Source organism: Mytilus galloprovincialis, chromosome 4, assembly GCF_965363235.1.
Source record: "Mytilus galloprovincialis chromosome 4, xbMytGall1.hap1.1, whole genome shotgun sequence".
Taxonomy (NCBI): Eukaryota; Metazoa; Mollusca; class Bivalvia; order Mytilida; family Mytilidae; genus Mytilus; species Mytilus galloprovincialis.
Window position 1 is genome coordinate 35560302 of NC_134841.1, and position 24764 is coordinate 35585065.

A 24764-nucleotide genomic window follows, 5' to 3' on the forward strand; every position below is an offset into this window, starting at 1 on the left:
TGAATAATTCATCATCAATGTTTCTTAGCTTATTTTGACAAAATTAAACCATATTGGCTGCTTATAGCGAATTATTATCATTTCACTTTCATTAATGATTAAAGAATATATCTCGTTATCTCGATATCTAGTGCCCCTTTAACAAATTGGTATGGATAATATGATTGTTGAATTATTTTGGACTTAAATAACTCTAAATCATACACTAATTGCCCAACTTTCTCACTGATTTTTTTATTTGCGTTTTCCTTTATACTCCATAAAGTGAAAATCCATGTCTTATAGAGATATGTATTATAAAAAAAAAAATTGTTTAATCCAAATTGAGTCACACATTTTCATCACTGATCGAATATCTACAAAACTACCGGATAAGGGATGGAAGGTGCTTAACAAACTATTGAAAACCATAGGGCAACATACGAACTAAAAAAAAGTTGAGTTATCCGGAAATCGGATCGGAAACCCGTACAAATAAAATACCACTTGAATAGATAACACGTACCTTGGATCAAGATACCACTGCAAATGGGCGTACACAAAAGAGGTTAATAGTCAAGAATTCAAACTGAATGAATATACTTTGGAAGTGTTCACATCCTTTGCTGCACTTGTGACGTCAATACTTCATTTACTACTAGTTTTATGCAACTGCACCCGAATAGTTTTTTCCTGTCAAGCTTTTAGTCACTGACATGTTGAAAAAAAGTTATATTTATGCATATAAATTTGAATAATGAAAAACCAGTATAGACACTAAACTGATCAGTCAAACAAGTTTAAAAACCATAAGTGAACAGTAAAAATAAGTTTGAAGTTATTTTTGCCTTGTAGTTTTAATCTGCCAAACAGTATCTTAAACTTGAATTTCATCAAAATGTACCTAATTAACAGTGCACCAGTAGAAGCATTTGTCAAAATTTAATGTTGATGTATCCTGTTGACATTCGATATTATGAAATGATCATAAACAGGTTTATGGTCACAATTTAGAAAAAAATAAGAAATATGAATACAACAAAAGGACAAAAGTAGTATACCGCTGTTCAAAAGTCATAAATCGATTGAGATAAAAACAAAATCCGGGTTACAAACTAAATCCGAGGGAATCACATCAACTATAGAAGATAAACAACGGAACCACAGAAACAAAAAAAATGTAAACTTTTAAGACATTTCATTTATTTTCAAGTTTGCATGAGTAAATATTTGTTTAATTATATGGACGCAGGTTATCTATCTGCTCTTACCACTAGACCAATAATACCACCAAGAAATAACAGTTAACTTGTAATTGTGGTGTCTCGATGCTGGTTAATTTAGTTAGACCATTTATCTAATTTTCCAAAAAAGTGTTTTTTGAATTAGGCTAATGGATAACCATTTGTCATTTTAAAGTAACATCTTCTTTCTATGGTTAAATATCAACATGTTATTTAGTATTCTATACATAACTACTTCACAATGTAAGTTACGTAAATTTCAAACCTTTTGACTTTTCAACATGTATTTCTAATTCTTTTTATTTAATATGAAATTTGTATTTTCCATTAAATGTCACGATAATTCATAATTTTAATAAGTAAAGGAAATGATCAAACGTTTTATTGCTTACGATAAATGACCGACATATTTGGAAACCTCCGGTTACAGCTAAGTGTCCCGAAATATTTATCATTTTTAGTATAAAACGTGTTGCATCTTTTCATTCGTAAATATTATTAACAATGACTTCACAAAGAATCCTCGTATTTCTTGTCTGTGTGTATATCGGTTTATCATATTGTTTAAGGATTGATCGATGCAACATAGGAATTAAGCGGTAAGTTAGTTATATGTGAAATACAATTGATATTTTGAATTAAGTATGAAAATATGTTATGATATTTTCACATAAAATGTTAATTTAAATGAGAGGAAAATAATTTTACAATGATACAATTTACAAAATTCTGCGTCGTTTGAATCAATTTTTTAATATGCATTTAAAAAAGATATATCAGTACATATTTGTGCGTCTGACGTTTTTTTTTCAATTACTTCGGTTGTTCTTTTTAAAGAAATATAATTTTGTATACTAATCTAGTTTTCCTTCGTCTATACATAAATGCTTCATAGGAAAAAGATACAAAAATTATTTTGCATGACTTAATGATATCAATGTTTATCTTTAGAGTTTTGAAACAGCAAAAATGTACAATCTCTAAATATTAAAATGTTACCTAGTTGAAATTGTAAATTCTTCTTACAATGGTTAGTTGATCGAAAGATAAAGTCAAACTTTTTGATGTCTTTGGTTTAAATCTGCTTACTGTTTGGTTATTGTTTTTTTGATAGAAGCAAACACACACAAACATAACGTATTTCTAAAATCATATTTTATATTGGTGTGTCCTTAAGTTATTTACTTTTTCTTCATGTCCGAAATGAAAAAAAAAACTTTTGTAAACTCAATTCAAATACAAAAAATACACAAGGCTTGAAGTTATCATTACTTTATTTGTTAACGATGATCGACGTCTATCACATTTGCATCTGTGTCCATTTTTTTTTATGTTAAAAAAAAACCCGTATAGGAAATGCAATTAAAGAAAAAAAATTATTTGAAACTGCAATGGATAATGCCATTGTTTGTATCAATTAAGTTTATTAACGTATACGAAATTAAAATTGGTCAAATCATTAGCCAATTTCTAAAATTTATTTTCATTTGCTCAAGGATTTTTTTCTAGCGAATTATTCATTCTCGTCCTTTTTGGTAAAATATTCACTTTTATATTGTTTTGGACAAGGTTATTCATTTTAAGTTGTTACCAGGGCAGATTATTCCTTTTTACAACCACCTCTCATAATATTACATAATCGTGCCGCAAGAGCTTTAAAATAGTTGTATGATCACGCACGGGAATAGTGTTTCTGTGACATCAATAGTTTACAGTTTTACATAGATGACAATAAAGTCTTACATTATCTTCGAAACAGATATTAGGGAGACACAAACAATAAATATTATGTTTGAATGGAATGATTCATGAGTGTAGGGTGGGGTTTACTAAAAATATTTGTAAAAGCTGAAATCTTTATCGAATCGAGAAAAGTAAGAATATTTTTGGCAAAACTTTTAGGAATTTTTGGTCCTCAATGCTCTTCAACTTCGTACTTTATTTGGCCATTTAACATTTTTTTTATTCGAGCGTCACTGATGAGTCTTTTGTAGACGAAACGCGCGTCTTGCGTAAATATAAAACTTTAATCCTGGTATATATGATGAGTTTTTTTCATTATTCACACATTAATTTTAATTTAGTACATGTATATACTTTTATGTAATATATGTCTCACAGATTTGTTTATACGTAGTTTTACTGAAAAAAAACCAACCCTGAGTAAATGAAATCACCATAACGTTCAGAGCTATAAACAGGACTTCAATAAATTTAAAATGAGATTATACTTGTTAATTTGATGATTAAGGTCGAATAAAGAGGAATAAATGTTCATTAAAAAAGCAAATAAAAAAATGGAAAATAACTTTTGATAACAGCGTTCGATAAATAAAACAATTGCTTCTTGGCGAATTAAGATTTATTCTATGTGCATGGATCGCAATATTGATTCAATGTTTAGTATAATAACTTATTTACTGAACGCGCACTTTTTTTGTCTTTTCTCTTTCATCATCCTTGATAATAGACAAAATAAAGGACATTACAGATAGAAATTGTGTTTACCACAATTTTCTATTGTCTAAAAATCTTGCATAATTTTTAATATCTTTTTCGCGTTTTTCATTTAAATTAATTTTCCCAATCTATTGAAACATCTTGATTTTCCTTTCCTATAATTGTTCTGCATGTTCACCAATATATTAAACAGTCCGTCTTTTCAGGTACGAATATTCATAAATATTGTATCATATTTATTTACTCAGACGACGTGTACAAAGAGTTGTGCTGCCATCCAATTGTACAGAAGGAACGCTGTATTGGAACTATCCAGAAAAGACTTTGAAAGTGGTTGTTCCAGAAGAAAATGGGAACTTCACATTTTGTGTGGGATATGTACATGATCCATTTGTAAAAAGGGCACAGATAACTACCCGCTCGGGATCTAGGAAAATCAATCTTCCTAGTAAGAAAGGTATGGTTTTTAAAGATTATTTTACAGTCATTCTATATACTAGTAATGTATCTCCGTATTCTTTCTTTATGTCATTATTTTTGTATTGTCAGTTCAGCCTTTGACATGACATAAGACACATAATCTTTTACACAGTAGTTGTTAAGATAAGAATCGAAGAAAGAGATGGATCGAAATCTAGAACAACAAATGCAGAAGTTTATTACTACGTATATTGTTGTTCCAAGTTTAGATAATTAAAGATGTGCGGTATACCTTATTGTGATCAACTGGATAACATAATGTCTTCAGCATTATACTACAAATCTGCCTTCTCTTAACATCGCCGAATAAGATCAACACATGTAACTTGGAATGAACATCACGACGTGAGCCACTTGTAAAGCTGGACATGTTTACTATTTTATTGCGTCTGAATTCATCTGTTTTATTGACATTTTTGTGCTGTATTTCTATTTTCAATGTCTGTGTTATTTTCATTGGTAACAGTCATTTCAATCTATCTGATGTTATAACAATTATAAATTCCGTTATAATTTTGAATTACTAAGGCTTGTCTACCTTTGCTGTATGTGGCAAAACTTTTATGAATTTTTGGTCCTATGCTCTTCAACTTCGTACTTTATTTGGCTTTTTTAACATTTGTTTATTCAAGCGACACTAATGAGTCTTTTGTAGACAAAATGCGCGTCGGGCGCCAATATAAAATATCTATCCTGGTATCTATGATGACTGTATTAAGTTTATGAATTTGCCGAAGTCTAATGACAAGCCAAGACACAATTAACAATCTACTTTTAATTATGCCTAGTTAACGTATCGCCATGATTCCTTCAACGGCTGACTCTTCCAAAACAAAAACAGTTTAACTATAATATTACTTGTCTCTCTCCAATTTCAACTACTGTAATAACAAATAATGCATATACACCCAACTCCATTTTACATTAATAATAACCATCCATCCAAAACATTTGTGTATTTGTAAAAAGCGATACGACAAAATTACAAAATATATTTTAGTCCAACTAGAAAGAATCACATATTTTGTATTCCTAATATCTATTGATGAACACAGTCCTAACTTGATAAATGCTTTCGACAATGACATATTTGGTAAACAAATAAAGCCACGCCTTGAATTTGTATGACAGTTACTTACTCCAACTGTCTATGCATCTGAGACACAATTTAAAACAGGTTAAATAGTTATCAAAGGTACCAGGATTATAATTTAGTACGCCAGACGCGCGTTTCGTCTACATAAGACTCATCAGTGACGCTCATATCAAAATATTTATAAAGCCAAACAAGTACAAAGTTGAAGAGCATTGAGGATCCAAAATTCCAAAAAGTTGTGCCAAATACGGCTAAGGTAATCTATGCCTGGGATAAGAAAATCCTTAGTTTTCGTAAAATTTAAATTTTCGTAAAGAGGAAATTTATGAAAATGACCACATTATTGATATTCATGTCAACACCGAAATGTTGACTACTGGGCTGGTGATATCCTCGGGGACGAAACGTCCACCAGCTTTGGGATAAATGCATACCAGTTTAAAGACATACATGTTCCATTTAATACTATACAAAAGAGTAAGAGTTCGACTTTTAATGGTACAAAGTATAATTTCCGAAATTTTAAATAATTAAATTCATACAACAAGTTAAATAATACTTCACGAAGTTCCTTTCACATAATAATTCGTTATTCTATATCAATATCACTAACATAGTTTGTGAAACGTAAAGTGACAAAGAACGCTGTACCCATATTTTCTACATTTGAAAATGCCTGCATGAAGTCGGGAATATGACAGTTGTTTCATTCGTTTGATGTGTTTTGTCATTTGATTTTGCCATGTGATTAGGGACTTTCCGATTGAATTTTCCTCGGAGTTCAGTATTTTTTGTGATTTTTCTTTTTAATACTTTCAATTATGATTAAACAATATTGAAATACGTCTTGTTTTTTTTTCTATTTTAGACCAGTCAGAATGTTTTGACTACACTGGAGATTTGTCTCTTACATTTTTTGGACCAAGACGTATGAAGACATACATGGCCTTTATTCCATATATAAAGTCCAAAGAAGAAAGCAGGGACGAATACAAATACAAAGACTTCATTCAAAATCTGAGATAAAAGCCTGATTTTGCGTGACACTTGGAAGACAACTTTTCATGTTTAATCGAAAGTATTATATTCTATGAAGGAAATAATGCATGAGAACTTGTAAATACGACAATTCATCAAATGCATTATTCAGACAATAACAACGTATGCTGATGTATAAGCATACATGGTAAAATAACGGTATTGTTATTCCAATATGGGACTGAGACATTATAAATATACTTAATCATTACTTAAAAAGTAATTAACTGGACAAAACAGATTTATATCATAGATCAAAATGAAAAATATCGCTATTTTAATTATATCTTAACCATTTTTAAATGTCATAAATTTGGCGTTGTTTTTCACATTCCATGAGTAAGAGGTAACGAAAACATATATTTTATTCTCATGATTGCATATGGTATAAAATGAAATATTTATGAAATATACAATGAAATAGTACAAAAACATAAGATATAACTTTCACATAAAATCTGTTACATTTACATGGTATATTGAAAAATAAAGTTAAGTCAATCCTCTCTTTCAGCTGAAGTTGAATGGGTATCCATAATAATATGATACAGCATTGAAAAAAACGTTTAGAAATTCAGTAAAGATTGAAATAAAATTCACGACATAAACGAAGATTTGCTCTTTACACATTCGTTTGATTTTCATGAACAATTCAAGATCAATCTATTATTGTTGTCCCCTTTTATTAGGAAGTATTTACAAACATGAAAATCTTCAAAACTGCGTAAATTATCACATCAGAAATATTGAACTGTTAACGTTTTTAGACAGCTTTAAGAAAAGTACCTCTGCAAATAATTTTCATAGTATTTCAAAACTCAAGAATGGTATTTGTTTTCTACATCTGAATTTACTCATCATACCAGGATTGAAATTTTGTATTTACACCAGACGTGCATTTCTTCTACAAAAGACTCATCAGTGACGCTCGAATCAAAAAAAGTTAAAATGATAAAATCATTATTTTGATTAATCCTCATCAATCATAAATAAGATATTGTTTACTAAATACAGCAACGAATACTTAATTATACACGCTTATAATTGCCAATGTTGTGCTATCGTAACTAATACTAGTGTTGTAATATGAAATTTGTTAATTTCATTAAGACCATAATGTTTTAGGGCTTGTTAATATAGTTATTCTTCAAAGATGTACTCAACACATAACAGCTTATGTTAAGATTAGTTTACGAACTTAGATGTTCTTATTGTTATTAAAATGGGAAATTGAGAAATCACAAATGTTCTAAGCTACTGTACTTGTGTCAAAAATTGAAATAGAAAATCAATTATAAAACGCAGTAACACGCTTAACGCATCATATTTTTGAAATTTTTCAAATTGAGGGTTAGAGGTAACAAAAATAACATCATGTATAAATACTGTTTTCATAATAACCATATATAATCCTCATTATTACATCATATATAAAATGATTTGTGCATGGTTAACAATTTACAATAAAATATTACTACTTTGATTTCTTCGACAAATATGTAGCTATATAGTGTAAAAGGGAGATGCAATTCGTATCTTTAAAGGGATAAGCATACAGTATATAATTTTGCATCGTATTTTTTAACCAATAGTTTATTAAAACACACTTCTTTTTTTCAGTTAGACAAATAGTAAGAAGAACTAAAACATAAAATTGAGAATGGAAATGGGGAATGTGTCAAAGAGAAAACAACCCGACCATACAAAAAAAAAACAGCAGAAGGTCATCAACAGGTCTTCAATGTAGCGAGAAATTCCCGCACCCGGAGGCGTCCTTCAGCGGGCCCCTAAACAAATATATATAATAAGTGATAATGAACGACATACTATTTTCCAAATTGTACACAAGAAATTAAAATTAGAATAATATAAAAGACTAACAAAGGCCAGAGGCTCAAAAAAATGTATATAAAACCAGAAAATTTGGACATTAAACAAAGAATCAATGCTAAAACTTATTTAAATCAAACTACGATTTCAAGAAAAAAATCAAATGTAGAACCAGGATAAATCAATTAATATGATTCACTGATAGTACCACTGAAAATTGTGTAAGCAGTATTTCACTGCACAAAATATTATTTGTTATCAACCTCAAAATCATAATCGCATCCATGATCAATTGCACATATTGAATAGGAACAGTAAAAACTTACTCAATACAACATGGTGTATTTATACGTTAAACTTAGAATTCTCAATGCTGCGTTCTATTCCAATAAAAGCATCAATTGGAATTCATATCCGAAAAGTATCATATGTAGTCCAGAGTTTGGACCGGTTTGTGTTATTTTACTATAAAGAGTATTGCAAACATTGTAAAAAGGAAGAAACAGTATGAAGGAGTTGAACCATTGGCTTTGTTGAGGATGTAGATAGTGGTTGGCTTTCTATAAGGATCGAGTCCAGGATCAAACCTTTGTGGACAGTCATCAACTGTAATCAGAAATGTGTACATTATGTAATGAAGCTTTTTACCGTAATATTCATTATGCAATTTTATGAAACATGTGGTTCATCAAAAGCATGCAATCATTTTGTTGAATACTAGGACTTCTATTAGATTGACAACTATTTTTTACACTTGTTGTGCATCAAACTTTTTGATATAACTCATTGTCTCTCTTAGTGAGATGGGATGATTAAATCTGTAAATTGTATCAATGATAACATATATGCACTTTTTGTAAATAAAATATTTTCCCTTCTCCTCCTTTCATATTCAAGTACTTTGGATTTCAATTCAGGGGGCTAAAGCGTTCCTGGTAAAATTAGATATAGAAAAGCGCGTCGTATTTAACTTATTTATATTTCTATATTGTACTGAAAATAAGATTGCCTTGTGAATTCAGTTTCATTTATTGTTTAGCCTATCGCTACTAAATTGCTTGACAAATTTTATTTTGACTCTATAGTATATTACATAATTGATTCGATAAGTAACCGTTGTAAGGTGCTTGGCAATTGATAGAATGCTTTCATTTCACTATCAGTGAATTTCAGTTTAGGTTCATTTGTTTAACTAAACCAATCAGAGATGATATTAGTTTATAGTTTAGCAAAACTGATTAATCCATTTTGGATATGTAAACCAAGAAAACTAATTGAGGAAAATGCATGAAATCAAGATGTAGCAAAATTAAATGCGTGACTAAGATATGCCATGTATGCACGACCCGTCATGCGAATCAGTAAAATATTCACAGCGTTCTCTTTGAAATTGGCTGCTTTTGAAGACCAGGCTGTAATTGATTACTTACACAATCTCTCACTTTCTGTGAGTTTAAGTGACAGTCCGGTTCCATCTAACTGATAAGAATCGGCCGTTTGTTCTGGTGGACATCTGGCATTTTGTGACCTTGACATCATTACATCCGTCCAACTTAATCGTTCATATACCTGTAAATACAAATTACAGTGGTATAAACTATTAAAAAGTAAAATCATAAAGATACTGAATTCCGAGGAAAATTCGAAACGAATATTCCCTAATCAAATGGCAAAATTGAAGGCTCAAACACATGGATACATTAAATCTAAGCATTCAGAAAACAAATCAGATTTTAAGTTATTCAATAATCTATCATGTATTCAAGTAACGAGTTAAGAGTTGAAAAAAAAACAAAAGGATTACATACTCCAAAGGGGGTATCATTTTTTTTTAAACTTACTGTTTTGTCAGAATCCCGTATCCCGCTTATCATTGTAATAAAAGAGATTGTAATTTTAAGTGAACCGCCCGACTTTGTTTCCCGTATTCACGCAAAATGATTTACTTTTCACATGTTGCACTTTCAAGATATCGGTTAATCCCGCATCAAGCTAACACAAGAAGTGTCGTCATGAATATGCAGGAAAACTCCAACTTGACACTAAACAAGCAACAACCAACTTAAATTAATAAACTCATCATAGATACCAGGAATGAAATTTTATATTTGCACCAGACAATCGTTTCGTCATCAGTGACGCTCGAATAAAAACATGTTAAAAAGGCCAAATATAGGACGAAGTTAAAGAACATTGAGGACCAAACATTCCTAAAAGTTTAACCAAATACAGCTAAGGGAATCTTCATGGTATTTTAAAAATTTCAAGTTTCGTAAATAGTTAATTTCGATTCATGAACATATCAATGATAACGCTAGCCAACAAATAGGCGCTGACTACAGGGCTGGTGATACTCTCGGGATATTCAAACTCCACTAGCAGTGGCATCGACCTAGTGGTTGTAAATAAACTCAGGAATTACATTTTATATTTGTCCCAGATGCGCGTTTCGTCTACAAAAGACTCATCAGTGACGCTCGAATCAAAAATATTAAAAAGTCCAAATGAAGGACAAAGTTGAAGAGCATTGAGGACCAAAAATTCCTAAGAGTTTTACAATATACAGCTAAGGTGATCTATTCCTGAAGTAAGAAAGGAGCATATTCAGTAAGTTCCTTATAAATGATATGTATGTCTGTCACAGATTATTTCAATCAAAAAGAAAGGGCGTACTTTTTTAAAACGCACTTACCCAACATCTGAAGTTTGAAATGGCGTCTTCTTCATCCCAAGTAATCAAATAAGACTTGTAATCTTCCATCCAGAACCCAACACATGTCAGCTCGTGGTCAGACACATCTATATAAATAAGTGACGAATCATATAATAGAAATTAGAGTAAATGCCTCGCACAAGTTTAGATATAGCTAATAAACAATTATCTATGTTCCATTTCAAAACTTCTCACAAAAAAAGCAATGATATTAACAATAAATCTCATAGCCCTTACAGTTGGTATATTCGTCTTCAAATCTCTTCACTAAATACTTGTCAGCCAAAGTAACTCTATCAAAGTTTGAACTCGAATATATCATAAGAAGAAAAAGATGAGAACAGCATTTCAATGTCAGTCACATATGTATATATTTTATCTGTGCATGTCAAATAATTCTAACAAAATTTGCCCAAGGTATTGCTGACATGAACCTTTGATATAAGTTTTATAAAAAAACATACACGCAATAAACATTTTAGATCGCTAGCTATGAATTTTTCATAAAATTTGAATGTCTAAAGACATAAATCATCTAAATATAATTGAGTGGCACAGACTGATCCTTTATATTATTGTCGACATAAACCTTTGGTCCGATTTCTTCGGTTTTATGTTGCTGGTGAAACCTACCATATTCTCCAATTGGGCGTCCTCTGTAGTTCAATGTTTCGCAGTATTCAGCATCAACGGATATCTTATTCACATCATTGGTACACGACTTCATTTCAGATACAGTTATTCGACAGTATATCTTAGACCTTGGTCGTTGTGTTACACCTCTGATTCTGGTGTTGAATTTTTCAGTTTTTGTCATATAATATTGTTCAAAATGGTATCGTCCGGCTATAGGACAAGGAAATGGAGCTGGCGGATTCACTGAAACGAAAAGTTATTAATTATATTTTGAAGACTATCAATTTTAAGATGTCATCGAAAAATATTGTAACTTTTGTTTAAAATGAATAATGAATAAAAAACAGTGATAGATGTTCGTTCAATTTCGTTTTATTTTTCACGTTCATATACATGTCAGTCACGAAAATCATAAAGTAATAGTTAAATACTAACAGATCAGGACTTCATATTTCCAATCGATTTCATCTCTGTTAAAAGTAAAGGACATCCAACTACATGCTGCTCTAAATTTCTTCACCAGTATTTTGTTATTCCGTGCTTCGTCTTGCGATATTCTTACAGGTTTGCCTGAAGTTATAAATGAATATGTTTCCATATAAACAATATAAATATGCAGTACTGAGCAATAGTTTATGCTATTTGACGTTCATTTTTAAAATCGCAGTTCGTTACCGTAGTCTAAAGGAAATCGTTGAGGACGTTCCAGCAACTTGAAAATTGAAACGGATAATAAAATCACATTTCTCCACGACGTTTATCGAATTAGACCATTTACCGGATTTGTTATCTCATTAGCAACACGACGGGTGCCACATGTGAAGCAGGATCTGCTGACCTTTCCGGAGCACCTGAGATCACCCCTAATTTTTGGTGGGATTCGTGTTGTTTATTCTTTAGTTTTCTATGTTGTGTGATGTGTACTATTGTTTGTCTCTTTGTCCTTTTCATTTTTAGCAATGGTGTTGTCAGTTTACTTTCGATTTATGAGTTTGACTGTACCTCTGGTATCTTTCGTCCCTCTTTTATCGAAAAATGTTCATTTATTTAATAATGAAGTTCAAACCCATAAAAGTATAAACCCGAAAAAAACATACAAGTTTCGACTATATTTGCTTTAACTTTTGCAACCATGGGTCAAAGATATTAAGATAACACAATGGTAAATAAAAAAACGAATAACAGTCCACTACATAGAATTCCAAAGATTGAGTAATACGAATCCTACTAAAACGAGTTGAACATTTAATTTAATATTTAAAAAAAAACTGGTTTCATCTATGTTTTCATCTAAGTTTGCTCGAGACAGTATTAAGTTTATTGCATGATCATAACACTATAAAGTTGAATTAATGTACCTAATGTAATCTTGAAAACTACACTGGAAATTCCATATAAACACAGTATCATTTCTTGAACACGTAAAGTTAAATAGAACGTTTTTTTCTGTTATCTTGAGTTGTTCGATAAACTATTCATTTGATAAACAAGGCTTTATTTGAAAATTGAATGCTACTTTTTTAATTATATTTGGGTGTAAAACTGTTGACCGAAACACAATTTCAATGAGAGCGGAAGAGCTTCTATACTAAACTTGTGCGCACGATCAACGATTCAAAAACCCTATAAAGAGACTTTTGTCCTTTCCATTTTTGAAGCATGATAATTACATTGGTATTTACCGTCCAGCGAAAAATATTAGAGGCATATCATGACGAGAACATTTGAATATGTTATGAATATATAAATATGTTCACGAAGCGGCAGTATAAATAAGACATGTCATCACAATTCCGAGCACACCAATCTTTGCTTTTACAGTAAATGCCTCGTGCTTAGCTGAAAATCAACGAAAACCAAGTTTCCGAGATCACCTATCAAAAATTAAAAGTCTTTAAAGGGTAGATTCAAAATTACGATATGTGTTATGAATATCAAAATTTGTTTATCGCGAGAAAATGAGTATATTTAAATATTATCGAAACATACCTATCCTGTATCTAACAACACTATGGTGACGTGGCAAGATGTCAAAACATACCAAGTCAACTTCGCTGTAAGTATGAACAAAGCAATATTATACCAAAATATAAGTCAATTTTTCTATGTAAATAAAAATCAAAGATACAGTAATATGTGCGTTTCCTCTACAAAAGACTCAAAAGTAACTTAATAATGTTAATTAATAGTTAATGAGCGTATGCGTGAACTGAATTTAAAAGTTTGTTGATGTTTGTTTGTCTGCTTTTTCATTAAAAAAATATAAATGAATGTCGCATTTAAAATACACTTTTTCATAATCTGTTCCTTTGTCCTTGCTATATAACAGGTTAAGAAAAGTCAGTCCAACTTCATTCAAAGGTCCATAGACAATAGATCTATTAACCTGCCTAAACTGATGAGCGTCACTGATGAGTCTTATGTAGACGAAACGCGCGTCTGGCGCACTAAATTATAATCCTGGTACTTTTGATAACTATTTACACCACTGGGTCGATGCGACTGCTGGTGGACGTTTCGTCCTCGAGGTTATCACCAGCCCAATAGTCAGCACTTCGGTGTTGACATGAATATCAATTATGTGGTCATTTTTATAAATTTCCTGTTTACAAAAATTTAAATTTTTCGAAAAACTAAGGCTTTTCTTGTCCCAGGATTAGATTGCCTTAGCCGTATTTGGCACAACTTTTCGGAATTTTGGATCCTCAATGCTCTTCAACTTTGTACTTGTTTGGCTTTATAACTATTTTGAAATGAGCGTCACTGATGAGTCTTGTGTAGACGAAACGCGCGTCTGGCGTACTAAATTATAATCCTGGTACTTTTGATAACTATTATCTTTTATACTTCTTTTTGACATGGAATTCAACTATATGTATGCAGAGGCGAGACAGCGATTATAGATAACTGTATCGCCGTAAAGTTATTTCATTTAAACATCAATAACTTTGTCATACATTCAGAGTTAAAAATTTGAAAAAAACATCAATACTAAAATATTGAGATTATGATTTCCAATGAGATAAATATTCAATAGAGACCAAAATAACGCGGATGTAAGTAACGATAAGGTTACGGCTTTCACATCAGGGAAAACATACCGTACTGTCAGTTATAGAAAAAATGTGAATCAACAATAACTGATTTACAGCCGGGTTAATGGCATTATATAGGCACACACAAAATAAGGTGGTGGTTTATAATATTCAAAACTTCATGAAATTTCAAGAAACGTTTACAAAATCTTCATAATCAAGAGATAAAATTATTTTCCCCCGTATTTTATTAAATGTTATAAGCAGTCAACTTTGTTTCAAGTCTGAGGTTAAACTTCAAAAATTTCGCCTTAACAGATAAAATAGGCATTCTTCAACGTTCAGTAACAGAGATGTGAGATTTTAGTTGATACTTTATAAAGCTTCATCCTATCTGATATAGTGATTTTGTGTCACGAATTATTACACCATATCAATTATTTAAATAAGACCAAACGGTGAATATAAAATAATTAATATTACCAGTGAATATAAAATAATTAATATTACCAGTGAACATAAAATAATTAATATTACCAGAGAACATAAAATAATTAATATTACCAGTGAACATAAAATAATTAATATTACCAGTGAATATAAAACAATTTTTACAAGTGAATATGAAATAATAAATATTACCAGTGAATATAAAACAATTATTATAAGTTAATATAAAATAATAAATATTATCAGTAAATTCAAAATAATAAATATTACCATTTGCCCTCAGTTACTCTTGTCATCATGTATCTTGTGTCTTTTGACTGCTGGCAGGAGAAGTACGAATTCCTGAGTGTAAATTGGTTTATTCTGGTTTTAAATGTTATATGTGTTTCATTTACCAAAACATCAGATTTAAACTGTTTTCCTTGCGTAAACCAATTTCCAGACATATTCCTTGGTAACACACAATGAGGCTGTAGAAAGTTCGTAGGTGGCAGCACTGAAATTTAGTCGATGCAGAAATAAGTATCCAAAACAGTGTACAGGGTGGTGCAGAAAAAAGAGAACTTAATAAATTTCTTAAGTCTTTTAAAACCTTAACAATACATTTGTACTTGTTATTGTTCTATTTGTAAATTCTAATTGTGATTTATACAGTGTTGAAGAACTTTATTGGACCTGGGAATGCTAATCTTGTCATACTATTTGAGTACATTACCAGTTTTTGGCTGATTCGTTTTGCTCAATCTTTAGTTTTCTGTCCAAGGGTATTTTAATCGTCTTAATGGAAAGTCATTCCTATTTGTCATTTTGTTGTTCGACTCTCGGCGATCATATCAGAAGGATTATTTTCAGAGTTTTTTTCATAGTGCTTTTTTTCATTTATATATGTTTTTTCATGTTTTTAATTATGTAATTCAATAAAAATTGGTAACCAAATGGTAAAATCAAAAGCTCAAACACATTAAACGAATGGATAACAACGTTTGAGAAAACACAAACAGAATAGCCAAAACAATGTACGCCTAAGGTATTCTTTGAGTGAATGAAAATAGTTATATAAAATCAAGTGCATCGTTGAAAGTATACAATTGTTAAAGTGCTGGCTGTTTGGCGAATAGTTTCATACGGAAAAAACCCTTATGTAATGCACCTATAACGTTGAAAAACAATATAAGGGAACGAGAGAGTCAAACTCAGCTTGTAGATATGTGATTTTAATTCTACTTACCTCTTCTTAATATGAGCTTCCGGTCGCCATCATAGATACTGTTTAAAGAATTACAATTTGGAAATCTGCTCATCACCCAACGAACCCAGTTATTCGGATCCTTCTGGTCTTTCATGGTCATCTAATATTAAGTTATTGTATTTGATTTAGAAAGTTCAAAATACTTGTAACTTTATTGTATATATTAATTAACTTTTATTGAGCCCTTTCTTTTAAATGAATGTAGTTTTTATCATTCACCCATTTTTATAATGTTAATGCATGGCTGAATTAACAGTTAAAGGTTAAATCAAATGCCAAGTTGTAATGCTTTAAAAATCAAACATTCCGGAAAAGTGTACCGAATACGGTAAAGAAAATGTATGTCTTGGGAAGAAAACCCTTTATGTTTCCAACAATTCGACATTTGATATACAGTAAATTTACAAAAAAATGTACAAATCAATGATATTTTTTGTCAAACCGCACATGTGGCAAGTGCTGTCGACTCCGATTTAATTGAATGGAATTTGCTATTAATCCTGCCAAAGGTCTATGGTTCTCTCCGGGCACTCCCGATTCATTCGCAAATATAAACTTGCCACCGTTATATTGAAAAAAGTACCGAAATAGACGTTGTTCACCAACACTACATCTATCCTAATGAAAGAAGAAAAAGTATAGCCTGATGCATTATCAACTTTTATATATGTTACAAACAAAACATACCATGCATTTAAATTTTTCTCTGATATCAGCTTCAACCACTGCGGCAACTGCAGCGAAAATATAGCCAACACCATTCTTAACAGCATACCAAGATCCCATGCATCTATATCGTATACCTGTAAAATATGTACAGAAGGTATACATTTGTAATATGCTATCATATGTTTTGGTAGATTCCCAATTTTTTTCATTTCGAAAACTGATATTATCTTTGATTTGTTGCTATTTAAAGCATATTGCAGTATCATTCATACAGTTTTGATCGATTTGACGATATAATTATAAGAATTTTTAAGGAATTTAGGGGTTGTTTTTACTTTTTAATATTTGGACAATTTCAAATATATATATATATCTATATAACGCATAAGTTGTATAATCTTTGGGAAATATTAAAATTCACAATCTTTTTCAAATCATATTTCTTTGATCATTGAGATGTTCTCAGACTGTTGTTATAATTGTTGCTTTGTGTTTTATTTGTATGGTTATTTCTCATGCTTACAATATCCAGGCATTCAAAATTAAACTTATATTATTAGACAAAAATACTTAAGTTCGAAGCATACTTTGATCCTTGGAAGTAGAAACATCATAGCATCTGGAATAATTCATTTGGAAATATTTGTTGTCTACATATGCTGATCCTGGATCCTGACAAGCAGCTATTATACTGTTGGAATTGTTACATATACCCCCTCTCGACATGGCACCTCCGACCTCATAAGTGAACTGGTACATTCCTTCTATTGTTGTTATACAGTTTACATCGATTGGACTTATTCCTATGGAGAAAAAAACAGCATTAACTTCAATATTGAAGAATTCCAAAATGAAAAAAATAGATAGATACAGTTTACATTTTTTAAACAATACAAAGTTCTAACCAACATCGATAATTACAAAATTTGTCAAATTAACAGATGAATATTCAGTTTCCCCTTGCTCATTACTATGTTGTGTTATTTTATCGCTTGTTTGATATTGATTTAGTTGTCTAGTTCAGTTAGCTTTATATTTTATTTTCTTCACTTTAACAAATATTTCTCGATGTCTAATTCTGTCTACAGCAGTGATGAACACTAAGTTCATCTATTGAGACGAATATAAACTAACTATTAATATATTAAGATGAATGCAATATGTATATCTGTAATGATACATTAACTGTATATTTGTAAATATATATAGTGACTGTGTGTATATACATCTTTACAGATATACAGTTTGGTGGGGTCCGTGTTGTTTATTATTTAGTTTTCTATGTTGTGTCATGTGTGCTGTTGTTTGTTTGTCTTTTTCATTTTTAGCCATGGCGTTGTCAGTTTGTTTTAGATTTATGAGTTTGACTGTCCCTTTGGTATCTTTCGTCCCTCTTTTATATTCATTTACAAATATAAGTACATTGTATATGCATCTCAATAGATATACAGGTTATCTACAGTTTATAAGCATCTTGCTAAATTCCGCCAACAACTAAACAATATTACTTTCGTTAGTTGACTAATACCAAAAGTCGGATATACGTTTGCCTCACGCTTTACTTACTGAACATCGTTGTAGTACTATCCATGTCAGGTAGGCCTTCGGAAATACCTCTACAAATACTTATGTTAGAACCATTTGAACTCTTTATACAATGTTCTGTTAAAAGACAAAAATATATATTAGAACTAAGCATTTGTGAGCAAGCAGCAATGATCGTCACTACCTCAATGATATACCAACAAGAATGATTGTTAGGTAAAATGTGTTTTCGATCTTGATTTTTTTTCTCAGATCTCGGAGCTATTGACTGAATCTCGTACAATAATAGTACTTACATTTTTTGTCTTCTGATAATTTAATTGTGTGTAAGTTTTTTTCAAACTGAAGCCTTTATGTGTTTTCCTTTCTTTGACGACATTTCTCTTTCTTCATATCATGGGTTTTACATGTCATTATTTGATGTTCCATGTTCGTAGTAGCATATAAGTAATTTAAAAAACCGTTTGATTTAACCCGTACATAAGTTAACTAGTGTAAGCATCAATGTTTGAGGGTTTATATTTCTACAAAGACAACTTATTTCAAACCAGTCGAATATAGATATAAGAAGATGTGGTATTAGTGTCCATGAGACAACTCTCCGTCCAATACACAACTTATGCATACATATATATGCAGACAGAAATTTGAGAAATAATTACTCACGTCGTCTGTATTGTATGATATTAACTGTCCGGAATAAAACATCTACACAGAAGAAACACCTGTGTCTGTTTGTGTCTCCACTGAAATTATATATCGTCATTTTCACAGTTTAATACAGTTTTATGACAAATTAGATGACTCCAATGAAATACTAGTATTATTCTGCAAGTTCAAAATAGAGGAGGTTAGAGCTAATCCAAATGAATTAACCTATGGTTTTTTAATACACATTTAATTAATTTAAGAGCCTACAAAAGGTTTCGATGCCATTTTGGTATATTAAGAAAATATTACCACACTATAAATGCAATTTTGACAAATTTTGATAAAACAAGAGTATTTACCCAATGTATATGCAGGCGATTCTTAACCATTACAAAAATTCATTGGAAGTACAGGTATATATTAAATACAAATTAATTCGATTTAATGGTTAAAGCAATATTTTATTCAAATACAATATACAGAGTTGAAAAACCAAACATTATCATTTAATTGAAACAGGTATGAGGTAACAATAAAAGTTGTCACCAAACATTGTCATTTAATTGAAAAAGGTATGAGGTAACAATAAAAGTTGTCACCAAACATTGTCATTTCATTGAAACAGGTATGAGGTAACAATAAAAGTTGTGCAAGTAGTTCATCTACGACATTATATTAAACTGTCAATTTTGAGGTTGGTCGTTCGAATCCCACTTTTGGCGAAGTGTTTTCGACTACGAATGGAAAGCATCTCTCCGGGTACTTTGGCTTCCACCGCATATAAATACTGGCAATCGCGATAAAACCATTTGCTAATGCTAGCAAGTTAAAGGTTTGGTTTGCTTGCTTTGTTTGTATGAAAGTTTGCTCAAGCATTGTAATTAAGATTGACAACTTCAAACAATATCAGTAGGCAGAGTTAAACGTGTATACATTATATTTGAATATTCAATGGACATTATCAAATTTACCAAAGTGTATACATTATATTTGAATATTCAATGGACACTATCAAATTTACCAACGTGTATACATTATATTTGAATATTCAATTGACATTATCAAATTTACCAACGTGTATACATTATATTTGAATATTCAATGGGCATTATCAAATGTACCAACGTGTATACATTATAATTGAATATTCAATGGACATTATCAAATTTACCAACGTGTATACATTATATTTGAATATTCAATGGACATTATCAAATACTCAAATTTACCTGTATACAGGTTTAACTCCGCCTGCTGATATTGTTTGCATATGTCATCTTAATAACAAATAATAATAATAAACAAAGAAAGAAAGCAAACAAGTCAACCAACCTTTTAACTTGCTACCATTATGATAACAGCTGTAATTAAAATGATATTTTTAGCATTCATTACAATGACATTATTATCATTGATTACAATGATATTATGATAATTCATTACAATGTCATTATAAAAATTCGTTACAATGTCATTATTATCATTGATTGCAATGTCATTATTATCATTGATTACATTGTCATTATAAAAATTCGTTACAATGTCATTATTATCATTGATTACAATGGCATTAATATCATTCATTACAATGTAATTATCATCATCCATTACGACGATGTCATTATTATCATTCATTTCAATGACATTGTTATCATTCATTACATTGTCATTATTATTTTACATTACAATGACTTTCATATCATTTATTACAATACCATTGTAATGTTGGCATTGTTTACTTACGCAACCGACATCAACATAGTACTGTTGACCATAGAACTATTTAGTTGTTTGATCAGTGAGATTTCTTGCTTATGTTGGCATATATCAATACATTCTAGTCGTTCTTGTGGTGTTGAGATTCTGCTCCAAAAATTGACGTCTATGTTGGTTCTAACGTCTGCACCACTTTCTTGAGAATACCAGTCGCCATGATAGGCTGCTGGTATAAAACACTTGCCATCTAAAATGTAGTAAATGTTGGTAACAAATGAGTAAAAGCTTGCGGTGCATAGCCGGACCTATCCAATATTATCAATTAACCATGCTGTTGATTTGGTGATACGTATTGACTAAAAGCATCGAAGTTTAGGATTCTGGAACGCAGGATCAATCACCATAGGCGAAACGTTATGTACAAAGACATTGTCAAATAAGAAGTACTAGTCCCCTGCATTTGTTTCATAGCAGGATAATTTTCATAGTCATTGGATTTTTTGTCATATTGACATGCAACTGATGTGATATGTGACAAAATAACAAAAAACATAGTATATAACGTGTTTAAAAAAATGACAAGAAGAATTGAAGCATGCAATGTATAAGTAAATGAACGTATGATTATAGATTGAATGGGTAATTTGGTTGTGACACTGGTAATTCTGAATATAAAACGCTGTTATAAATGCTTTAAAGGACATTTAATAGCTGTCAAATTCATGTTCACAGATTTTACTCAAATGTTTGTATTTGATTCATGATATACTATACAAATATAGCCTTTGTATGAGGTCGATACAAGGATATATTGACCTGAAAGAAGTATATTGACTGAGGACGAAGTCCGAGGTCGATATACTTCTTTGGGTCGATATATCCTGTATTGACCTCATACAAAAGCTATATTTGTTATATTATTAATTTCTGACCATATTTGTATCAAAATCGTCATTTAGGTTTGTTGGAATTTTATAGATATTACATTGTCTCCTTGACAATAACAACATATTAGTTGTTATTTCGTGTACTTTTTTTTTTGGACATCTTATGTATTTGAAGATTTTTTTCGTCAAATAATTGATCACAGATATCATGTGTTTCAAAAAGTTAAACAATATCCTGAAATTCATTACATGACGTCACAAAGTATATTGGTTTTTAGATATTCTAAAAATAACCGTGGAATATGCTTTTTGCAGGTCACTATGATTTTTGCTATCCGCCGTTTTCTCTCTACCTTCGAAAATATATTTTAACATGTGACTATCCCTAAACGAATCAATTTTGTTAAAATATACGAATTAATAATATAAAAACGTATATTTAATTATAAAAGTCTAAAATAATCAATTTACGATGCACGGACTCGATAATATGTATCAACATTTCGAGTGTATTTTAGTTTAGATGCCATCTTATCAACACCATCGACATGACCCTCGAACAATTCATTAACGATGTGTCTTTGCTTTTTTGACAAAAATATACCAAATGGCTGGTAAAAGCTAATTATTATATCACTAATTTTCTTTCTTTTATGAATGAATAAAAAACCAACTTATATCTTATCTTTTCTACATCTCGTAGCTAATGCACATTTAACACGATCAAAATCTGTTTACAAATTTGGATAGTTGTTGGCAAAATGTTCGTATCCAACACACAGAAATCATATTGAAAATGTTCTTATTCAAACAGCAAAAGCCATGCAAAACATACTAATATCTTGGCACAAAAGAAATAAAACGTTCTCTCTCAATAAACGTGCGTTTCGGGGAGCAACAGATGCAAGCGTTTATGATTTAAAAAAAAAAACAACATTTCAGTAAACAGCTCAAATATTTATTTATGAGAAGTGGTAATATTTAAAAAAAATCCTACCAGAAAGTGTGTCATTAGAATTAAAACAACTAGCATGAGTTTTTACAATGACTACTGGACAAAATTTAAAAAAACAAAATCGAAACTAATTTAATTTTAAAATGGAAATTCAAACGATTATATTAGCTATATAGTATATGTTGGTTCCAGTTGTAGCAGCACAGACAACAAAAAGTATAATATTGCTCTATTAATGTCTCTCTACTGTTTTTTTTAATGGTTTTTCTATCTTTCAAGAAAGATCTACAACTTGGACTGAAAATAATGATAAATACAGAATGGCGGGTAATCCTTATTTTTAAAATGGCGAAATCCCTGCTGATAAAGAAATAACTCTGTTGTCAATGTCTTGTATGTATACACGACCAGATATTAACATGACTAATATCAGATAAATTTGTTTATATTGTATTTATTGTAATTATATAAAATATTAAAATTAGTTATGAATTATCAACACAATACATGTTTAATATGTAAAGGTATATTGTTTTATGAATATATCTTATGAAAATGTATGACTGCATTTGGAAAAGTCTTGGTTTCTTACAATTACATGCATTTTAGCATTGATTAAAGACAAATTTGAACAGGCATTGAATATAACAAGTACATAGTCTTTAACTTTAATTTCAAATAATTTCAGCAATTATCTATCAAAAATAAAAACTAAAGTCGTGTTACAAGCATTCACATTGTTTTTTCTCGAAACCGGAAACCGCTTGTTCAAATACTAAACACATCTAAAAACATCATTATAAAAGTCGCTGGACGACAACAATAATAAGATAAAAAGGAAACCACAATTGATTGTTTATTTAACTTACCGGAAAATCTCAAATACAAATTGAAAACTAGAATAATCTTAAAAACGGTTCTCATATTAATAGTCATTTCCTTGGTTGTTGGTTATGGCGGCTCAGGTGAATTTTTTTTTTTTATCTTTGCTGATAATGCTATCATTAGAGGTTCGGGTAGGGTTTGATCACACTGATATTGGTTGTAAAGTGTTTTAAACAGTAATTCAAAAATATTAATGATTTTTCTTTAACAATACCATTAAGTTTAGTATAGATTTATTTTCAATTAAATATTTGTAAATGTCTAAACGGATAGGGGCATTTGCAAGATGCTTTAAAATCGGCATTTTTACAGGGAAACAATACATGTATGTTCATCTATATCTTCAAAAAGATGCCGATTTACATATCTTATTAAACTTGAATTAAAAACGGTTGTCATTTCGAATCAAAGTACATGTATTGATAAAATAACGAAACTGAAAAAAGCTATCTCTTTATCTTGAAGATAAGCTTCTGTCAATTTTATCATGTCAACACATTTAATCCCAGACCGCATAAGTCCATATATCAGTCAAAAACCGAAGAATGAAATGAACATATTTTCTAAATTTTTTCTCGGAAATTATATTTTAATCGTAAAAACGCTCTGTCATAATCAAGGTTTGGCTAACTAATTGATATGTTGATTAATTGTTGGTTGCTTAACGTCTATTGGCAAATAGTTGATATGCAATAACATTTAACCCTAAAGTTAATGCTCTTGTTTATAGCAAAAAAAAATCCTTTTATCAATAAGATATGGGAAAATACAGAAAAAACATACTATTATTTTGCTGTGTATATTGTTGTCTTTCTTTTTGTCATAAGACAGCTTCTGTCAAACTTTTAAAGCTGTTTTGAAAAGAATTACTACAGGACCGTGCTGGTATTACATTAATTTAAGTGAAATCAAAAATATTATGATTTACAAACAAGTTGATGGGAAATGCGGTATGATGAAGACTAAAGTTTTCTAGGAATGTTTTCTGAAAATTGCGATATGCAAATTAAATTATCATACAAAGAATTCACGAAAGAACGTTTGTCGTTTGTTTAATAAAACGGTTGACTAAATAATGCATGGCTGCATAACTCCCAGTATTGCAAGTGTACATGCATAGTAAGGGCAATTAGCTGTTTTTATGTGATATGGATGTGCTTTATAGCCCGACACGCCAAGTTGGAAATTTTGTTCCTAGTTCAAACGGTCCACAGGGAGACATGTCACCCTACCGTTCCACATCATT

The 24764-nt window shown here is 30.4% G+C and overlaps 2 protein-coding genes across 2 annotated transcripts; one reads left to right on the top strand and one right to left on the bottom strand.

Annotated features, from left to right (window-relative positions):
• Positions 1-1602: 1602 nt before the first annotated feature.
• LOC143071997 (uncharacterized) lies at positions 1603-7780 on the top strand. Its single transcript, XM_076246744.1, has 3 exons — positions 1603-1822; positions 3932-4140; positions 6128-7780. Exons 1-3 carry the CDS (start codon positions 1728-1730, stop codon positions 6283-6285), a joined length of 462 nt encoding a protein of 153 aa, XP_076102859.1. The 5' UTR covers positions 1603-1727; the 3' UTR covers positions 6286-7780.
• LOC143071994 (uncharacterized) lies at positions 6645-23629 on the bottom strand. The gene is made up of 14 exons (XM_076246742.1): positions 23503-23629; positions 20819-21038; positions 19091-19170; positions 18446-18541; positions 17467-17682; positions 16898-17013; positions 16190-16310; positions 15232-15457; positions 13466-13530; positions 11912-12046; positions 11474-11719; positions 10820-10926; positions 9558-9696; positions 6645-8733 (listed from the first exon to the last, which is right to left on the bottom strand). Exons 1-14 carry the CDS (start codon positions 23567-23569, stop codon positions 8585-8587), a joined length of 1983 nt encoding a protein of 660 aa, XP_076102857.1. The 5' UTR covers positions 23570-23629; the 3' UTR covers positions 6645-8584.
• Positions 23630-24764: the final 1135 nt, after the last annotated feature.